Consider the following 19,141-nt stretch of genomic DNA (forward strand, 5'->3'; position numbering starts at 1 on the left):
GAAGTCTAAAAGGTGTTTTCTTAACAGTATGCAGGTTCCTAAAAAAACCAAAAATAGAGTCACCACATGATCCAGCAATCCCACTCCTGGGCATATATATCTGGAAAAGATGAAAACTAATTCAAAAAGATACATGCACTCCAATGTTCATAGTAGTGCTATTTACAATAGCCGAGACATGGAAGCAACCTAAGTGTCCATCAACGGAAGAGTCAATAAAGAAGATGCGGGGCGTGTGTGTGTGTGTGTGTGTATACACACACACACACACACAGTGGAATATGACTCAGCCATAAAAAAGAATGAAATATTACCATCTGCAGGAACATGGATGGACCTAGAGATTATCATACTGAGTGAAGTAAATCAGATAAAGACAAATATTATATAATATCATTTATATGTGGAATCTAAAAAATAATACAAAGGAACTTATTTACAAAACAGAAACAGACTCACAGACTTAGAAAACAAACTTATGGTTACCAAAGAGGAAAGAAGGGGTGGGGGATAAATTAGGAGAACGGGATTAACAGATAACACACCACTACACGTAAAATAGATAAACAACAAGGATTTACTGTGTAGCACAGGGAACTATATTATCTTCTAATAACTATAATGGAAAAGAATCTGAAATACATATATATACGTATAACTGAATCACTTTCCCGTACACCTGAAATTAACACAAATTGACACTTTCCTGTACACCTGAAAGTAACACAATATTGTAAACCAACTACACTTCAATTTTAAACAGAAAAAGGTGTTTTCTTTAAAAAAGAGAAGTGTAAAATAAAAAAAAAAACTTACCCAATATTTCTAGTGTTAGATAAAGAAGAGAGCTCTGTGTGTTTTCAGCATAATTTTCCAGTTCCTGGATGTTACGATATGCTTTGTCATCCAAATTTTTTTCCTACAAACAAAATGCTTTATTTGCTTGACGAATTGTCAATATTTTATTTTTAAAAGGCACAATTTTTTTGCCCTAAAGAACTGAGTAATAAAGAATAAAAACTTTTCGTATAAATTATTACACAATAAAATAAGATTAAAATATTAAAGTCCTACATGTTCAGTACTTACAAATCACCCCTCAAAATAATACCTCAGGAATAATCTCAATGCACAAATCATCACGGACATGGGGTTGGCTTAATTTTTACTTCCTTCTAAAGCCTGAGGTATCATGAGAAACTGACAACTGAGGTCTTACTTAAGTACTTCAAACATTATCTCCTTAATCCTAACAACTCCCAAAAGAAATTAATACTTTTTTCATTTCACAGATGAAGAAACTGAGTTACCAACAAGTTAAGGAATACGCCCAAGGTCGGACAGCGAATTAGTGGTGGGGAAAAGATTCAAACCCACATATTTTGACCATTAAGCCCATGCTCTTAATAAGAAAAAGGTGCCTAGAAAAAGAAAGGAGATCACAACCAGGCCCTGCACCTCATTCCCCACAAAAGAAACTATGCTCAATAAAGTAACGGTTGATTACCAGAACACACTATATTCAAGAAACAGAAAAATGTAAATCTTAGAACGTCTAGCAACTTCTATAATAATACATTTACAAAGACTTGATGGCCAAGGTAATATTATTCCTCCACCCCTTCCTCCTTTTTTACAATCAGGAGAAACTGGCACCAGCAATGAATCCCAGGGGAAAAAATATGCTCCAGCTCCATTACATTTAAAAACAAATTGGAACATAATTCATATACCATAAAATTTACCCTTTTGAAGTATACAATTCAGTGGTTGTAGTATATTCACAAAGTTGTGCAACTATCACCACTAATTCCAGAATGTTTTCTCTGCATCACCTCAGAAAGAATCCTTTATCTAGTAAGCAGTCACTTCACAGTTCTCCCTTTCCTTATCTCCTGACAAACCTCTAACCTACTTTGTCTCCATGGATTTGTCTGCTGTAAACATTTTATAAAAATGCAATGATACAATATGTGGCTTTTTCTATCTGGCTTCTTTCAATTAGCATGTTTTCAAGGTTCATCCATGTTGGCACATCTTTTAGTATCTCATTACATTTAATTGAAGAAAATATGAATAATATTCCATTGTATAGATACACACATTTTGTTTATTCATTCAACTATGAGTTGTTCCCACTTTTGGACTATTATGAATGAACATTTGTGCACAAGTTTTGTGTGGATACGTTTTCATTTCTCATACCAACCTAGGAGTGAAATTGCTAGGTCTATGATAACTCTATGTTTAACTTTCTGAAGAACTGCCAAACAGCTTTTCCAAAGCAGCTGCACCATTTTACATTTCCGTCAGCATTGTATGAAGGGTTCCAATTTCTCCACATCCTCACCAACGTTCATTATTTTTCATTCTTTTTATTATAGCCATCCTAATTGGTATGAAGTGGTATCTCATTGTGGTTTTGATTTCCATTTCCCTCATGAAAAGATGTTGAGCATCTTTTAAGGTGCTTATTACTCATCTGTATATCTTCCTTGGAGAAATGTTTACTCAGATCCTTTGCCCATGTTTAAGTTGGGTTATTTGTCTTTTTATTGTTGAATTATAAGAGTTCTTTATATATTCTAGATACTAGTCCCTTATCATATATATAACTGGTAAATATTTTCTCCCATTCTGTGGATTGTCTTTTTGCTTTCTTGAAGTTTTTACTTTTGATGAAGTCCAATTATCTATTTTTTTTTTTTATTGCTTGTGGTTTTGGTCTCATATCTAAGAAGTCACTGCCCAAGAGAAAGTTAAAAAGATTTATGCCTAGGTTTTCTCCTAAGACTTCTACAGCTTTAACTCTTACATTTAGGCCTTTGATCCATTTTGAGTTAGTTTTTGTACATGGTATGAGGTAGGAGTTCAAATTCATTCTTTTGCATGTGGATATCCAGTTGTCCCAGCATTGCTTGTTGAAAAGGTTATTCTTTCCCCCACTGAATTATCTTCATGCCCTTGTCAAAAATCAGCTGACTATCAATATATAGGTTTACTTCTGGACTCTCAATTCTATTCCATGCCAATATATATGATCTATATGATCAGTATATATTGATCTATATGTCTATGGCAGGTCAATACTACACAGTTTGATTACTGTAACTTTGTAGTTAAGTCTCAAAATTGGGAAATGTGAGTCCTCCAACTTTGTTCTTCTTTTTCAAGATTCTTTTGATAATTCTGGGTCTCTTGCATTTTCATATGAATTTTAGGATCAGCTTGTCAATTTCTCCAAAAAAGGCAGCTGGAATTTTTATAAGGATTATACTGAATCTTTAGATCAATGCAGGGAGATTGATCCCAGTCCTTTACTTTTAAATATCCCTGCATACAAAAGCCAAATGTTATTTTCCATTAAACAATGGAAAAACTGCTATTTTTTCATTAAGAAAAAAAGAGAGATTTTCCATTATCTCTGTCTTGAGTTCTCAAATTTTCTTTACCTCATGAAAACTGAAGACACCTAAAAATACATTTTCTTAGTACTAATTAATTCTATAGGCCAACTGAGCAATTTTTTACATGTTAAAGTCATTATCTCATTTTTGCTCATATTATTACTACTATAGCCTATGGTTATTAATAGATTGTATCCAAATAAACTAAGTAAACTTACATTTTCAGGACAACAATATGTGATAAATATCAGGCCAACAAAGACACTTAGCCAACAATGTGTGAGAAAGATTACACAAATCAGCCCAGGTCATCAAGCAATTTGCATGCTTGGTTAGAACTAGAACTTAGTTCTAAGAACTCAGTATAAGATTCCATTTGCTAGAACTGTTGAACTTTCCTTATTCCCTCTATTTGGACAGAGATCCAAGCACTGGGTATGCATAATGATATGTGTACAACTACTCAAGTTTTGATGATATTAAGGAATTATCCATACTTTTAAAATCATATTATAGTTATGTTTTATACAAGTTTTTTTCTCTTTTTTAAAATTTTTATTTTATATTGGAGTATAGTTGATTTACAATGTTGTGTTTAGTTTCAGGCATACAGCAAAGTGATTCAGTTATACATATACATACATCTATTTTCAGACACTTTTCCCATTTTAGGTTATTACAGAATATTGAGTAGAGTTTCCTGTGCTATACTGTAGGTTCCTGTTGATTATCTGTTTTATACAAGTTTTTATCTTTTCAAGATACATGTATATGTACAGATCAAATAATAACATGTCTGGGGTTTACTTTAAAATAATCTAATAGGGTTTATGGAGGGAAGTTGGTAGAATATAGATGAAATAACATTGGACATGTATTTATAACTATTAAACCTGGGTGACAGACACATGGAAGTATATTACACTATTCTCTCTACTTTTATATAAGCCTGAAAATTTCTGTTTTAAAAATTTTCTGTTTAAAAAAAACAAACTAGTAGAGTGTGGTGTGCACATGCATGCCTCTGCCTGGGTGCCTGTCTTTGCCTGTCTCTAGGTATGGGGGTGGGCGGCTGAGGTGGGTGGCATGCAGTGATGGAGAATGGATAAAATGTTTAGTACAGTTCTCTAAAAGTTTCCTTCCTCCAAATATTAATACACATACTAAAACATTTCCTCCCTGAAGATTAGCTTAAGGATTAAAAAGGAAGAAAAAACTTAAGACTTGAGCAATTTCAACTTACTCTTTCATCAATGATTTTCATAAGCCATCTTTTAGTCAGATTATGTCTTTTGACAGCCTAAAAAAAACAAGAGTTGTAAGTTTTAGAAAGTACTGGAAATGACTTCTGTAGACCTGAATAACATAAACAAACCAAATACAAAACTAGGTAAGGGGGCTCCCCTGGTGGCGCAGTGGTTGAGAGTCCGCCTGCAGATGCAGGGGACACGGGTTCGTGCCCCGGTCCGGGAAGATCCCACATGCCATGGAGCAGCTAGGCCCATGAGCCATGGCCGCTGAGCCTGTGCGTCCAGAGCCTGTGCTCTGCAACAGGAGAGGCCACAATGGTGAGAGGCCCGCGTACCCCAAAAAAAAACCCAAAAAAAACTAGGTAAGGGAGCATTTGTAATAACGCATCACCAGATAGATAGCTATGTTAAAGAACTAGGAAAAAAAGAGAATGTCCCTGGAAAACATTTCAAAACATTTCCAAGTAAGGATAATATATCCAAAACTTTTCCACTAATTTGTCTTTATTTTCTTATATTATTGGTAATTCAGTGATTCCACTTTCAAAACAAAAACGAAACAAGAATTAAGCAGAGCGGAGCTTCTCTGCTATGTGATATCTCCCAACTTCTATGCTTACTTATTACACACAAACTTTTTTCCATAAAAATGAAGACTCTATTTAATGAAAATAAACACTTTCCAAAAAGAAAACAGTAATAAAGCTCCAAAGAAAACAATCTGCAGGGTACAGTGTTATCTTACAAGTAAAGACACTCTAGTAGGAAAGAGAACACCTAGTGCTCAGATCTTGGCCTCTAAAACCACTCCCCGCAAAGGAAACAAGAGTCTAGAAAATGGGTGATTCCAGAGCTGGAGCAAGGGAGATTCAAGATGATTCTAGACTATTTTATTGTGCCAGAAAATAGAAAGTGCTCAAAAAAACAATGGGAGGCATGTCAGGACACAGAAGCCAGTTTGAAGGGACTCCCACTGTACAAATCTGGGACTGTTTGAACACCAAAATAATTAAGTATAGTAATAAGTTATAAACTACTGAAAAAAAACAGGAATTCATGAGTTTATACAATAATTAATAAACAAATAAATAACATAGGAGAGCGAGAGCATTTGCTTATAGTAGAGTGCCAAGTGGTAAATGTGAACAGAGCATCAGAGTTGCGAAATTATCATTCTGCAATCATAATAGTAAAGACTGGATAAGACAAGAACCATCAATGAATGCAAGAAATTTCACAAGAAGTTGATGAGGAACAGTGTATTTGCATTGTCTTAAAGTTGATTAGTTACAAGGGGAACTATAATTATACAGCAGATTACACATTGGAAAAACCAGGCAACATCTTGACTGTTAACGAAAATGAACAATGCCAATAAAGGACAGATGGACAAAATGTGTCTCCGGGTGTGATACCCTGAGAATACATCACCTATGCAGTATTCTGGCCAAGAATGCATAACCTGAATCATTTAATCATGAGAACACATCAGGGGCTTCCCTGGTGGCGCAGTGGTTGAGAGTCCGCCTGCCGATGCAGGGGACATGGGTTCGTGCCCCGGTCTGGGAAGATCCCACATGCTGCAGAGCGGCTAGGCCCGTGAGCCATGGCCACTGAGCCTGTGCATCCGGAGCCTGTGCTCCGCAACAGGAGAGGCCACAACAGTGAGAGGCCCGCGTACCGCAAAAAGTAAAAAAAAAAAAAAAAAAAAGAACACATCAGGCAAATTCAAAATGAGGAATGTTCTACTACCAAAAAAAAAAGGAAAGAAAGAAAGGATTACATTCTTCAAAAATATCAATGTCATAGAAAACAAAGAAAAGCTATAGAAATGTTCCAGATTAAAGTAAGCTAAAAAGACATAACAAAAAAAATACCTGACTGAATCCTACACTGCAGGGGAAAAATACATTAGTGGATATTATTGGGTCAAGTGACAAAATTGGAATATGAGGGCTTCCCTGGTGGCGCAGTGGTTGAGAGACCGCATGCCGATGCAGGGGACACGGGTTCGTGTCCCGGTCCGGAAAGATCCCACATGCCGCGGAGCGGCTAGGCCCGTGAGCCATGGCTGCTGAGCCTGCGCATCCGGAGCCTGTGCTCCGCAACGGGAGAGGCCACAACAGTGAGAGGCCCACGTACCGCCAAAAAAAAAAAAAAAATTGGAATATGAATGGAAAATTAGATGAAAAGTGTTATATCAAAGTTAAATTTACTAAAGTCAGTAACTGGTTATATAAGAGAATGTCTCTATTAGGAAATACTAAAGTATTTAGGGACAAAGGGACATGATGTATGTAACTTATACTCCAATGATTTAAAAAACTTATGAGTGTGAAAATATATACAGAGAGCATGCTAGCACACATACACTTGAGCGAGCATGCAAAATGATTAACAAATGGGATAAAATGTTAACAACAGGTAAATCTAGGTAAAGGATATAGAAATGTTCTTATACTATTTTTAATTTTGTAACCTTTCTGAAATTTTGAAGTTATTTCCAAATAAGTTTTTAAAACATTGTTTCCTTACCAAGTCAACACTAAGTATATTTTCACAATAAATAAATATAGTAGTGAAACAAAGTCTTAGGAATATATCCTACGCTTCAACTGAGACTCTAAGATGTCACTGATACTAAAATGTAAAGGCTGACATGCTCATCAGTACACATTTATGTGGCAAAGGGTGGATCTGGGGAGAACGGAGTCCACTTTGCCCTACAGGAACTTAACAGAAGCTAAAAGGGCTACATGGAGTTGGTTTCCAAGTGCTCTCAGCATTATTACAATTACATAGCAGGACTCTCTACAGGCCTCTCTCCCCAGTCCCAGGAATCAGCCTGGGATACCTCAGTCATTAGAGTCCTGCTCTTGTTTTATTTGGCACATGTCTGAGTAGGGCAGGACTTGTTTGATCTTTGTAACCACATCATCAAGCACCATTCCTGGCACAGAAAGGTACTCAATGAATACTTAACCACTGAAAAGTCAGACTCCTATTTACTCAAGACTGACGCTATAACAGCTGCAGTTCCTTGACCACAAAATATAGCTCTCTTGTCTGATTCTGAAGGAAATCGGAGATCAAGATAAAATATAAATATTTATAAGCTGAAAACCTGCTGAACAAAACTATGAAAACTTTGAAATAGAAGCCAAATAGAACAAAAACCTTGGCTATAAATATTAGAAATTATAGATATTCAACTATTTTGTACCCTAAAGGCACCAATGAAACAGTGTGGCAAGAATATACTCTTTGGACAACATGTCAGTTTCCCTATTTAATCTTCTAAAGAACCTGAAACTCTGCAAAGAATCAACTGAAAGTCTGACTGGACAGTGGTGCAATAAGGGTATGTTCTAACAGAATGGGGAGGGGTAGGGAATATGCAATCAGGACAACTGGTCTGAACACTACCTGCTTCTTTCAAATACTCATATTAACCTTCAATACCTGTCATATCAGAAAGCTGGCCAGGGACTTCCAGCCAGTGGCACAGTGGTTAAGAATCCGCCTACCAATGCAAGGGATATGGATTCAATCCCTGGTCCAGGAAAATCCCACATACTGCAGAGCAACTAAGCCCATGTGCCACAACTACTGAGCCTGTGCTCTAGAGCCCGCGAGCCACAACTACTGAGCCCATGCACCTACAGCCTGTGCTCCGCAACAAGAGAAGCCACTGCAATGAAAAGCCCACGCACCACAACAAAAAGTAGCCCCCACTCACCACAACTAGAGGAAGCCCGTGCACAGCAACAGAGACCCAATGCAGCCAAAAATAAATTAATAAATTTAAAAAAAAAAAGCTGGTCAACATTAATCAACAAAATTTAAACAGCTATTAAAACTGGACAAATTGGCATACACGTAAACATTGTGTAATTCAGATATGTTTTCCAGAATTTTTTTAAGAGAAGCGAAGGCAAGATAAATTTGTGTTAAAGAAATCTCTGACCTTTCACATTATTTCCTGACAAAGGTCAGAATCTTCAGTGCAAGTCTTACCATAAATCTCTAATGCAGTCAGGTTTGTATATAAAATAAATAAGAGTTTCTGGATTTTTAGAGAAACTTTTTTCTAAACTGAGTCACCCAGGATGAGATTCTCGAAGTGGGATGAATAAAAGTAAACAACTAATCTAATACTCACAAGCTTCCCATCCACTCTTTCTTCTCAGTCCCCAGTGGAGGGGCCTGGCTTTCCATCCTCACTGAGGCTCTGTGAAGTCAAGCTGGGGCCCACAAATGGGGCCTGCCTCTGCTGGGGCGCAGACCTGAGAAGAGGCGTACGTACCACTGTCAGGTCTGTCAGTGGCTCCTGTGACGGAAACTATCTTTTGGCATTCATCATATTACAATGGGGACACAGATCAGTGATGAAAGGTACCTAATTCCCTTTCTCTGTTCATAGTTCAGCATATTTCTAAACTGTGCATGGCTGTTTGTGAATGAGGAATCCATACAGCTTTAATGTAAAACTAATTACTAAATACATCTAGTTTACAAATAATACCCTAGCCCATAGGTTTCCATTATCGGACACCTAAAATTCATCAACAAATATGCAATTCTATCAAACTGGACAAGGCAATTTTAGATTTGTGTCTGGACAATGATGAGAGCACATCTCCTGTCACAAAAGATCAATGCGTGATTTTCTACTGCCCAGAGTACGGATTAAAGCACTGGAATAAGGAGCTGCTGGGCAGTCAGACAGAAAATGTACCTGCCACTGCTTCAAAATTTGTAGGGTTTAAATTCTGCAATCAAATATGTGGAAAATAACTTATAACATAAAGAGACCAGATTTCTCCTTCTTCCTTTAATAAAGAAATACACTGAAGATGTGTGCAAATGATTCGTGGATGATTTTAAATTCTGTCAAATCTAACATATATCTAAACATTACATGAGCCTAAAATTATTTTCAGGATAGATTCCCCATTGACACTATCCAAATTGTATGTAACAAAAAATATGCTCAAATAACATTCTTACAAATGAAAAATAGGGGTCTTTTTGGGGGGTTGTTTTTTTTTACCTTCCATAGTTCAATGGCCACAGGCTGACGTGGTGGACTGTCACAGTATATATCATCCACAGTTTTTTTCCAAAACTGCATTCTCATCAGTCCAATTGTTTTCTCAGAGACAGAGTCCTTAACCTGTAAATAGTGTTTAAAACTTTAATAAATGCACTGTTCACAGTCTCAAAAACCAGCATTTGTAACTGCATAATCATATAATTCAGCCAAAAATTAAGTTTCTCTACATTTAATTTTTCCTTGAAGTTATGTATCATTTAAATTATCATCATTATAAGTTTCCTAAGTAAAAGCTACAAATTATTTGGTGCTTATTCAAAAATATTGTCAAGGTCTGCATTCAAAAATAGGAGCAATTCTTCTAGAAAAAAATTGCAAGAAAAAACAAAGAGAGGGAGGGGGATCATTTCGTTTAAAAGAAATTTAAGAAAGAGATCAACCAGTCACATGTAGACCTATTTGAATCCTAATTTAAAGAGACAGAGACAACTAGGAAAATCTGAACACCAGATGTTTAATGATATTAAGAAATTATTGTTAAATTTTTAATATATAATAATGGTACTGTGGTTATTTTTTTAAGTGAGTTCTTTTGATGCAAACTGAAATATCTGCAGATGGAAAAATTTGAGACTTACTTCAAAATAACCTGGAGGTGGGGATGAGGGGGGTGGGGAGTAAAGATGAGAAAACAAGATTGGCCATGAATTAGTAACAGTTGGAAGTGGGTGATGAGGTATATGGGGGTTCATTATGCTTCTCTCTCTACATATAAATATACTTCATGCTGTATATGACTGAAGTTTTCCAAAACAGAGTTTTTCAATAATAAGTGGAAAAGAAGAAAAACAATCCTCACTGGGTTAGTGATAGTAAAAATATTTTTGAGTCTGAAGATAAACCTAGGAAATAGAACCAGAGGCTTTTTAGAGGAAGCAGAGAAGGAACTAATATTTATTTATCAAATGTCAACAAGTACCAGGTACTGTAGCAGAGGTTATCTGATCACAATCCTCACAACAAACTCACAGGGTCCTTACGAATACACCCATTTTACAAACACAGAAATTATGGCTCAAAAAGGTAGAAGTTTATCCCATGCTCTGCATACTCACAGCTCTTATAATGGAACCAGAAGGATATGTAAAAGACTGTGGGAGAGGGGAGGAGTTGACTACAAAGGGACACATAAGGGCTGATGGAATTGCTCTGTATCACGACTCTGGTGGTAAATACGTGACTCTAAGCAGTTCTCAAAACCTATAGGACTGTACACCACAAAAAGTGAATTTTACTGTGGTACATTTAAATAAACTCATTTATTCACTAAGTAACTTTTTAAAAGAAGATTATTACTCTCTCCCTCACTTACTACTGATTAAGAATGGCGCTGGGTCAAGCAAGAATCACCAATGCATGCTAAATCTAGGAGGTAAATTTTTTATTTTTAATTGAGCTATAACTGACATATAACAGTATCATAGTTTCAAGTGTACAACATGATTTGTATATGTATGTATATATTGTGAAATGATCACCATAGGTCTAGTTAATATCTATCACCACACATAATTAGGAATTTGTGTATGTTGAGAACTTTCAAGATCTACTCTATTAGCAACTTTCAAACACATAATACAGTATTAGCTGTACATTACATTCCCATGACTTATTTACTTATAACTGGAAGTTTCTACCTTTTGACCACGCTCACCCATTTCACCCATCTCCCACCCACTGCCTCTGACAACCAGCAATCTGTTCTCTGTATCTATGAGTTTGGGGGGGGGGTTGTTTTGCTTTTGTTTTTGTTTTAGATTCCACATATACGTGAGATCATATGGTATTTGCCTTTCTCTAACTTATTTCACTTAGCATAAAGCCCTCAAGGTCCATCTGTGTTGTCACAAATGGCAAGATTTCCTTCTTTTTTATGTCTAAGTAATATTACATTGTGTAGATAATACCATATCTTTATCCAGTCATCCACCAATGGACACTTAGGTGGCTTCCATGTCTTGGTTATTGTAAATAATGTTGCAATGAACAAGGGGGTGCATGTATCTTTTCAAGTTAATATTTTCATTTCCTTTGGATAAATACCCAGAAATGAAATTACTGGATTATATGGTAGTTCTAGTTTTAGTTTTTTGGGGCACCTCCATGCTATTTTCCGCAATGGCTGCACCTATTTACACTCCCACCAACAGTGCACAAGGGCTCCCTTTTCTCCACACCCTCTACAGCACTTGTTATTTCTTGTCTCTTTGATAACAGCTATCCTAATAGGTGTGAGGGGATATGTCACTGTGGTTCTGATTTGCACTTCTCTGATATTAGTGATGTTGAGCACATTTTTTCATATACCTATTTGCCATATATGAAGTAAATTTTGATGAGGACCATGGTCTTAAAATGTCTCCTCATATTTAACAAGGAAAAAAATGTTAACATCTTGACTAGTGACCAAAATTGGTATCGCCAATAAGAGGCATACAGACATGTAATGCCTCCTTGTGATTCCCTGAGAAGGACATATACCATTTAGGTAGTTAAGCATTAGACTAGATATATATAAATATAATCATGATAAAAAATAAACTCCAAATGAGAAATACTCAATTTTTGAAAAGGAACAATATTGTTTTTAAAATGTCAATGTAATAGAAGACAAAGAAAGGCTGTGGAAATGTTCCAGATTAAAGGAGGCCAAAGAGACATGAAAACTAAATGCAGTACATTATCCTAGATTGCATCCTGTACAGAAGGGTTAAAAAATGCCATAAAGGACATCATTGAAATCATCTGACAAAACTGGAAACCAGAAGGTAGATTAAATAAATGAACTGTATCAATCTCAAATTTACTCAAACTGATAACTGTTATGTAAGAGAATATTCTTATGGTAATGAAATGCAGCTCAAGTTTACAGGGATAAGGGCCATGGTGTAGTCAAGTTACTGTAAAATGATTCATAAGAAAAACAGTGCATGTACGTGTGTGCATATTTGTGTGTGTGTGTGTATACACAGAGACAGAAAGAGAGGGAGAAGGGGAGAGGGGCACAATATGATAAAGCAAATAGGGCAAAATATTAACAAAAGGGTATATGGGTATTTGTACTACTCTTACTTTGGTGTGTGTGAAATTATTTCCAAATAAAACTTTTTTTTTTTAATGGTCTTGGTGCTGGGTGGGTCTCTTAGCAATGCTTAGTGTTCAGATCCCATGGCATATGGTCTATTCTCAATACAGCATCAAGAGTAATCCTTTAAAGAAGATGTGGCGCATATATATATATATATATATATACATTTACACACATATATATACATATATATACACACACAATGGAATATTACTCAGCCATAAAAAAGAATGAAACAATGCCATTTGCAGCTATACGGATGGACCTAGAGATTATCATACTAAATAAAGTAAGCCAGAAAAAAGACAACTACTACTTACCAAAGTGATATCATTTCTTTGTGGAATCTAAAATATGACACAAATGAACTTATCTATGAAACAGAAACAAACTCACAGACATAGAGAACAGACTGGTGGTTACCAAGAGGGAGGGATGGATTGGGAGTTTGGGATTAGCAGATGCAAACTATTATATACAGAATGGATAAACAACAAGGTCCTACTGTATAGCACAGGGAACTATATTCAGTATCTTGTAATAAACCATAACGGAAAAGAAAAAATAAATAAATACAGTTTTTAAAAAGAGTTAATCCTTTTAGGAGGGAGATCAAGAAGGCAGAGTAGGAAGACACTGAGCCCACCTGCCCCCATGAACACATCAAAAATACATCTACATCGCTGAAAACAACCTGGAAACTGGCAAAAAGGCTCTTCTACAACCAAGGCTGTCAAGAAAGATGCACATGGAGTCAGGGAGGAAGGGAGGAGAACCGGTTAGGTTGGGACCCAGGCCCTTAGCAAGGGACACAGAAGAGGAGGGGGATATCACACACAGGCTCAGGGAACCACCCTGGGAAGCAAGGGGTTTGAGCCACACATCAGGCACCCCAGCCCAAGGGTCTGACACTGGTAACACAATTACCCTTAGCTGGTTTGAAAACCAGTGGGACTTACTGGAGGGCTGTAAGAAACCAAGACTCTGCTTGTGAAGAGTGTGCACACACTTACTTATTCCCGAAAATAGCATGGAGGCTGCGGACTGAAAACTGCCTGCGGCTCTGACCAGCTGCCTGCTCCAGCTTCTCCTGCTCCAGCACTGCTCTCCACTAGGGTGAAGGTTGTCATTGCTAAGGGGAGTGCACACACTTAAAGAAAAGGAAGCCAGCTTGGACCTGACTCTGCCTCTGACTAGGGTGAAGGCAGCCATTAACAGCATGCACATCAGGCTGCAGGCTGAAAACTGCCTGGGGCTCTGACTGGCTTCCCAGACCATTCCAGCATGCACCCCAGCCTACACCAGGCACCTGTTCCAGCCCCTCTTGCTCTCGACTAGGACTGAGGTGCCATTGCTAGAGAAGTGCACACGCTTAGAAGCATGGGAACCAGCTCAGATCAATCCTCAGGGCTTGTGCTCCAGCACCTTGGGCGCCAGACCCTACCCAGACAGGATGGTGACTGCCACTGGAAGAGCAAAGGAAAAGCCCCAGTTCACACCTGGCTCTGGCTATAGCCCCTTCATCTATAGCCCTACCTCCCACCAAAGTGGTAGCTGCCAGCACACCCCAGGAGAAGACATGACCTATGCTCACTTCAGATCCAGCTCTCCCACCAAAGTGACTGGGCACAAGCAGACTGCATAGGGGCAGTCCCACCCAAGGACACCCCTTCAAGATTGGGACAGGTAACCAATCTTATCACCTAACTTATAGAGACAGAGAAAGTTAGACAATATGAAAAGACAAAGGAATATGTTTCAAATGGAAGAACAAGAAAAAACCCTGAAAAAAACCCTAATGAAACAGACATAAGTAATTTACCACATAAAGTATTCAAAGCAATAGTAAAAAGAATGCTAACATTTGGGAAAAGAATAAATGAACACACTGAGAATTTTAACAAGGAACTAGAAAATATTAAAAAGAACCAGTCAGAGATGAAAAATACAATAAATGAAATGAAAAATGCACTAGAAGGAATGAACAGCAGACTAGGTGATAGAGAAGAACACATAAGTGATCTGGAAGAAAGAATAATGGAAATCACCCAATCAGAACAGCAAAAAGAAAAACAAATTTTAAAAAATGAGGATAGTTTAAGGGACCTCTGAGCCAACATCAAGTGTACTAACATTCACATTATAAGGATTCCAGAAGAAGAGAGTGAGAAAGGGGTAGAAAATGTATTTGATGAAATTATGGCTGAAAACTTCTTGAAGCTGAAGAAGGAAACAGATTTCCAGGTACAGGAAGCACAGAGAGTCCCAAGCAAGATGAACACAAAGAGACCCACACCAGGACACATCATAATTAAAATGGCAAAAGTTAAAGAGAATCTTAGAGGCAGCAAGAGAAAAAAAAAAAGAGAGAGAAAGAGAGAAAAGCAGAAAAACATACAAGGGAATCCCCCTAAGGCTATCAGCTGATTTTTCTGCAGAAGCTTTGCACGCCATAAGGGAGTGAGTGGCATGATATACTTAAACAGCTGAAAGGAAAAAACCTACAACCTAGGATACTCTACCCAGGAAGGTTATCTTTCAGAACTGAAAGAAAGATAAAGAACTTCTCAGATAAGGAAAAAACTAAAAGTTTATCATTAGTAAACCAACCTTACAAGAAGTATTAAATGGTCTTCTTTAAGTGGAAAAGAAAAGGCTACAAGAAGTAAGAATTTATAGGGAAAAAAAAATCCCACTAGTAAAGACAAATCATATAGTAAAGGCTGTGGATCAACCACTTAAATATTAAAGCCAGTATGCAGATTATAAAGCAAAAAAAAAAAAAACTGTAAAAGCAACCATAACTACAATAAACAGTAAAGAGACAGACATGAAGATGTAAAATATGACATAAAAAACACAAAATATGAGGGAGGGGAGTAAAAAAACGTAGATCTTTTAGAATGCATTTTAACTTAAAAGACTATCAGTTTAAGTCACGTAGATATAATTATTGGTCAATGTATATGAACCCCATGGTAACCACAAATCAAAAACCTACAATAGATACACGAAAACCAGTAAGAAACGAACGCAAGCATACTACAAAACAAAATCATATAACCACAATAGAAGAAACAAAATGAAGAAGAAATTAACAGAGAAGAACTACAAAAACAATTGGAAAACAAGTAATAAAATGGCAATAAGTACATACCTATCAATAATTACTTTAAATGTCAGTGGACTACAATTACTTTAAATGTCAAAAGACACAGGGTGGATGATTGGATAAAAAAACAAGACCCTTCAACATGCTGCCTACAACAGACTCACTTCAGGGATAAAGACACACACAGAGTGAAAGTGAGGGAATGGAAAAAGATATTTCATGCAAACAGAAACGACAAGAAATCAGGAGTAGCAATACGCATATCAGACAAAATAGACTTTAAAACAAAGGCTATAATAAAAGAAAAAGAAGAGCATTGTATAATGATAAAGGAACCAATACAGCAAGAAGATATAACATTCATTATCATATATGCACGTAATATAGGAACATCTAAATACATAAAGCAAATATCAACAGACATAAAGTGAGAAACTGACAAAAACACAGTAATAGTAGAAGACTTTAACATTCCACTTACATCAAAGGACAGACAATCCAGAAAGAAAATCAATGAGTAAACAATGGCCTTAAATGACACATCAGACCAGTTAGAATTAATAGATATCTACAGGACATTCCATACAAAAACAGAATACAAATTCTTTTCAAGTGCACATGGAACATTCTCTAGAACAGATCACATGCTAGGCCACAAAACAAGTTGGAAAAAATTTAAGAGGATAGAAATTATATCAAGCATCTTTTCTGACCACAATAGTATGAAACTAGAGATCTATCACAGGAAGAAAAATGGGAAAAACACTAACACATGGAGACTAAAAAATCAATGGGTCAATGAAGAAATCAAAGAGGAACTCAGAAAATACCTCAGGACAAATGAAAATAAAAGCACAACTTTCCAAAATCTATAGGACACACAGCAAAGAAGTTCTAAAAGGAAAGTTTATAGTGATACAGGCCCATCTCAAGAAACAAGAAAAATCTCAAATACACAACCTAACCTACCATCTAAAGGAATTAGAAAAAGAAGAACAAACAAAGCCCAAAGTCAGCAGAAGGAAAGAAATAAAGATCAGAGCAGAAACAAATAAAATAGAGACCAGGAAAAAAAAGAAAAAAGAAAAAAGTTCAATGAAACCAAGAGCTGGTTTTTTGAAAAGATAAACAAAATTGATAAGCCCTTAGCCAAGCTCATTAAGAAAAAGAGAGAGAACCCAAATAAACAAAGTAAGAAATAAAAGAGAAGAAATTACAACTGATATCACAGATACAAAAAAATCAGAAGGGAAAACTATGAACAGTTACATGCCAATAAATTGGACAATCTAGAAGAAATGGATAAATTCCTAGAAACTACAATCTTCTGAAACTAGACCAAAAGAAATAGATAATCTGAACAGACAGATCACTAGTAATGAAATTGAATCAGTAACCAAAAAACTCCCAGCAAACCAAAGTCCAGGACTGGACAGCTTCACAAGGGAATTCAACCAAATACACAAAGAGGAACTAATACCTATCCTTCTCAAACTACTCCAAAGTACTGAAGAGGAGGGAAGATTCCCAGTTATGAGGCCACCATTACCCTGAAACCAAAACTAGACAAAGACACTACAGAAAAAGAAAATTATAGGCCAATATCTCTATTGAATGTAGATGTAAAAATCTTCAACAAAATATTAGCAAACCAAATTCAACAATATGTAAAAAGGATCATACACCATGGCCAAGTGGGATTTACTAAAATGATGAAAGGATGGTTCAATATCCACAAATCAATTAATGTGATACACCATATTAATAAAACAAAGGATAAAAATCACATGATTATCTCAATAGACTCAGAAAAAAACATCTGACAAAATTCAACATTCATGCATTAATGATAAAAACTCTCATCAAAGTTGGTATAGAGGAAACATCTCAACATAATAAAGGCCAATTATGACAACCCCATAGCTAACATCATACTCAATGGTGAGAAGTTTCTTCTCTAAAATCAGGAACAAGACAAGGATAACCACTCTCGCCACTTCTATTTAATATGGTATTGAAAGTCCTAGCCACAGCAATTAGACAAGAAAAAGAAATAAAAGGCATCTAAATTGGAAGGTAAGAAGTAAAACTGTCACTATTTGCAGATGACATGATACTATATAAAGAAAACCCTAAAGTCTCCACCAAAAAACTATTAGAACTAAGAAATGAAGTCAATAAAGTTACAGGATATAAAATTAATATACAGAAATTTTTTGCCTTTCTAATACACCAATAATGAACTACAGGAAAGAAAAAGCAAAAAAAAAAATCCCGTTTAAAATCACATCAGAAAGAATAAAATCCTAGGAATAAATTTAACCAAGGAGGTGAGAGACCTATACTCTGAAAACTAAAAAACACTGATGAAGAAAACTGAAGATAATACAAAGAAATGGAGAGATATCCTATGTCCATGAATTGGAAGAATATTGTTAAAATGTCAATACTACCCAAAGCAATCTACAGATTTAATGTAATTCCTATAAAAATACCCATGACATTTTTCACAGAACTAGAACACATAATCCTAAAATTTATATGGAACCACAAAAGACCCTGAACAGCTGAAGCAATCTTGATAAAAAAGCATAAAGCTGGAGATACCACACTCCTTGATTTCAGACTATACTACAAAGGTATAGTGATCAAAACAGTATGGTACTGGCATTAAAACAGACACATAGATCAATGGAACAGAATACAGAGCCCAGAAATAAACCCATGCATTTATGGTCAATTAATCTTTGACAAAAGAGGCAAAAATATACAATGGGGAAAGACAATCTCTTCAGTAAGTGGTGCTGAGAAAACTGGACAGTTACATGTAAAAGAATGAAATTAGAACATTTTCTCATACTATATATGAAAATAAACTCAAAATGGATTAAAGACCTAAATGTAAGACTGGACACCATAAAACTCCTAGAAAATAGACAGATCACCCTCTGACCTATGTCATAGCAATATTTTTTTGCATCTTTCTCCTCAGGCAAAGAAAACAAAGGCAAAAATAAACAAATGGGGCCTAATTAAACTTAAAAGCTTTTGCACAGCAAAAGAAACCATCAACAAAGTGGAAAGACTACCTACTGAATGGGAGAAAATATTTGCAAATATTTGCAAATGGTATGTCTGTTGAGGGGTTAATATCCAAAATATATAAAC

The 19,141-nt window shown here is 36.1% G+C and overlaps 1 protein-coding gene across 6 annotated transcripts in view; it reads right to left on the reverse strand.

Moving 5' to 3' along the window:
- NDUFAF6 (NADH:ubiquinone oxidoreductase complex assembly factor 6) overlaps positions 1-19,141 on the reverse strand; it is a 38,152-nt gene that overhangs the window by 10,442 nt on the left and 8,569 nt on the right. For 4 of the 6 annotated variants that reach the window (XM_082601234.1, XM_082601233.1, XM_082601238.1 and 1 more), the window contains 3 exons: positions 9,711-9,833; positions 4,651-4,707; positions 817-919 (listed from right to left, as the gene is read on the reverse strand). In XM_082601234.1, coding sequence (XP_082457360.1) covers positions 817-919; positions 4,651-4,707; positions 9,711-9,833 — 283 coding nt within the window. The remainder of the gene's footprint in view (positions 1-816; positions 920-4,650; positions 4,708-9,710; positions 9,834-19,141) is intronic. The other 2 variants (XM_082601235.1, XM_082601237.1) reach the window with 2 other exon arrangements.

Source organism: Mesoplodon mirus, assembly GCF_964341445.2.
Source record: "Mesoplodon mirus genome assembly, chromosome: 16".
Classification (NCBI taxonomy): Eukaryota; Metazoa; Chordata; class Mammalia; order Artiodactyla; family Ziphiidae; genus Mesoplodon; species Mesoplodon mirus.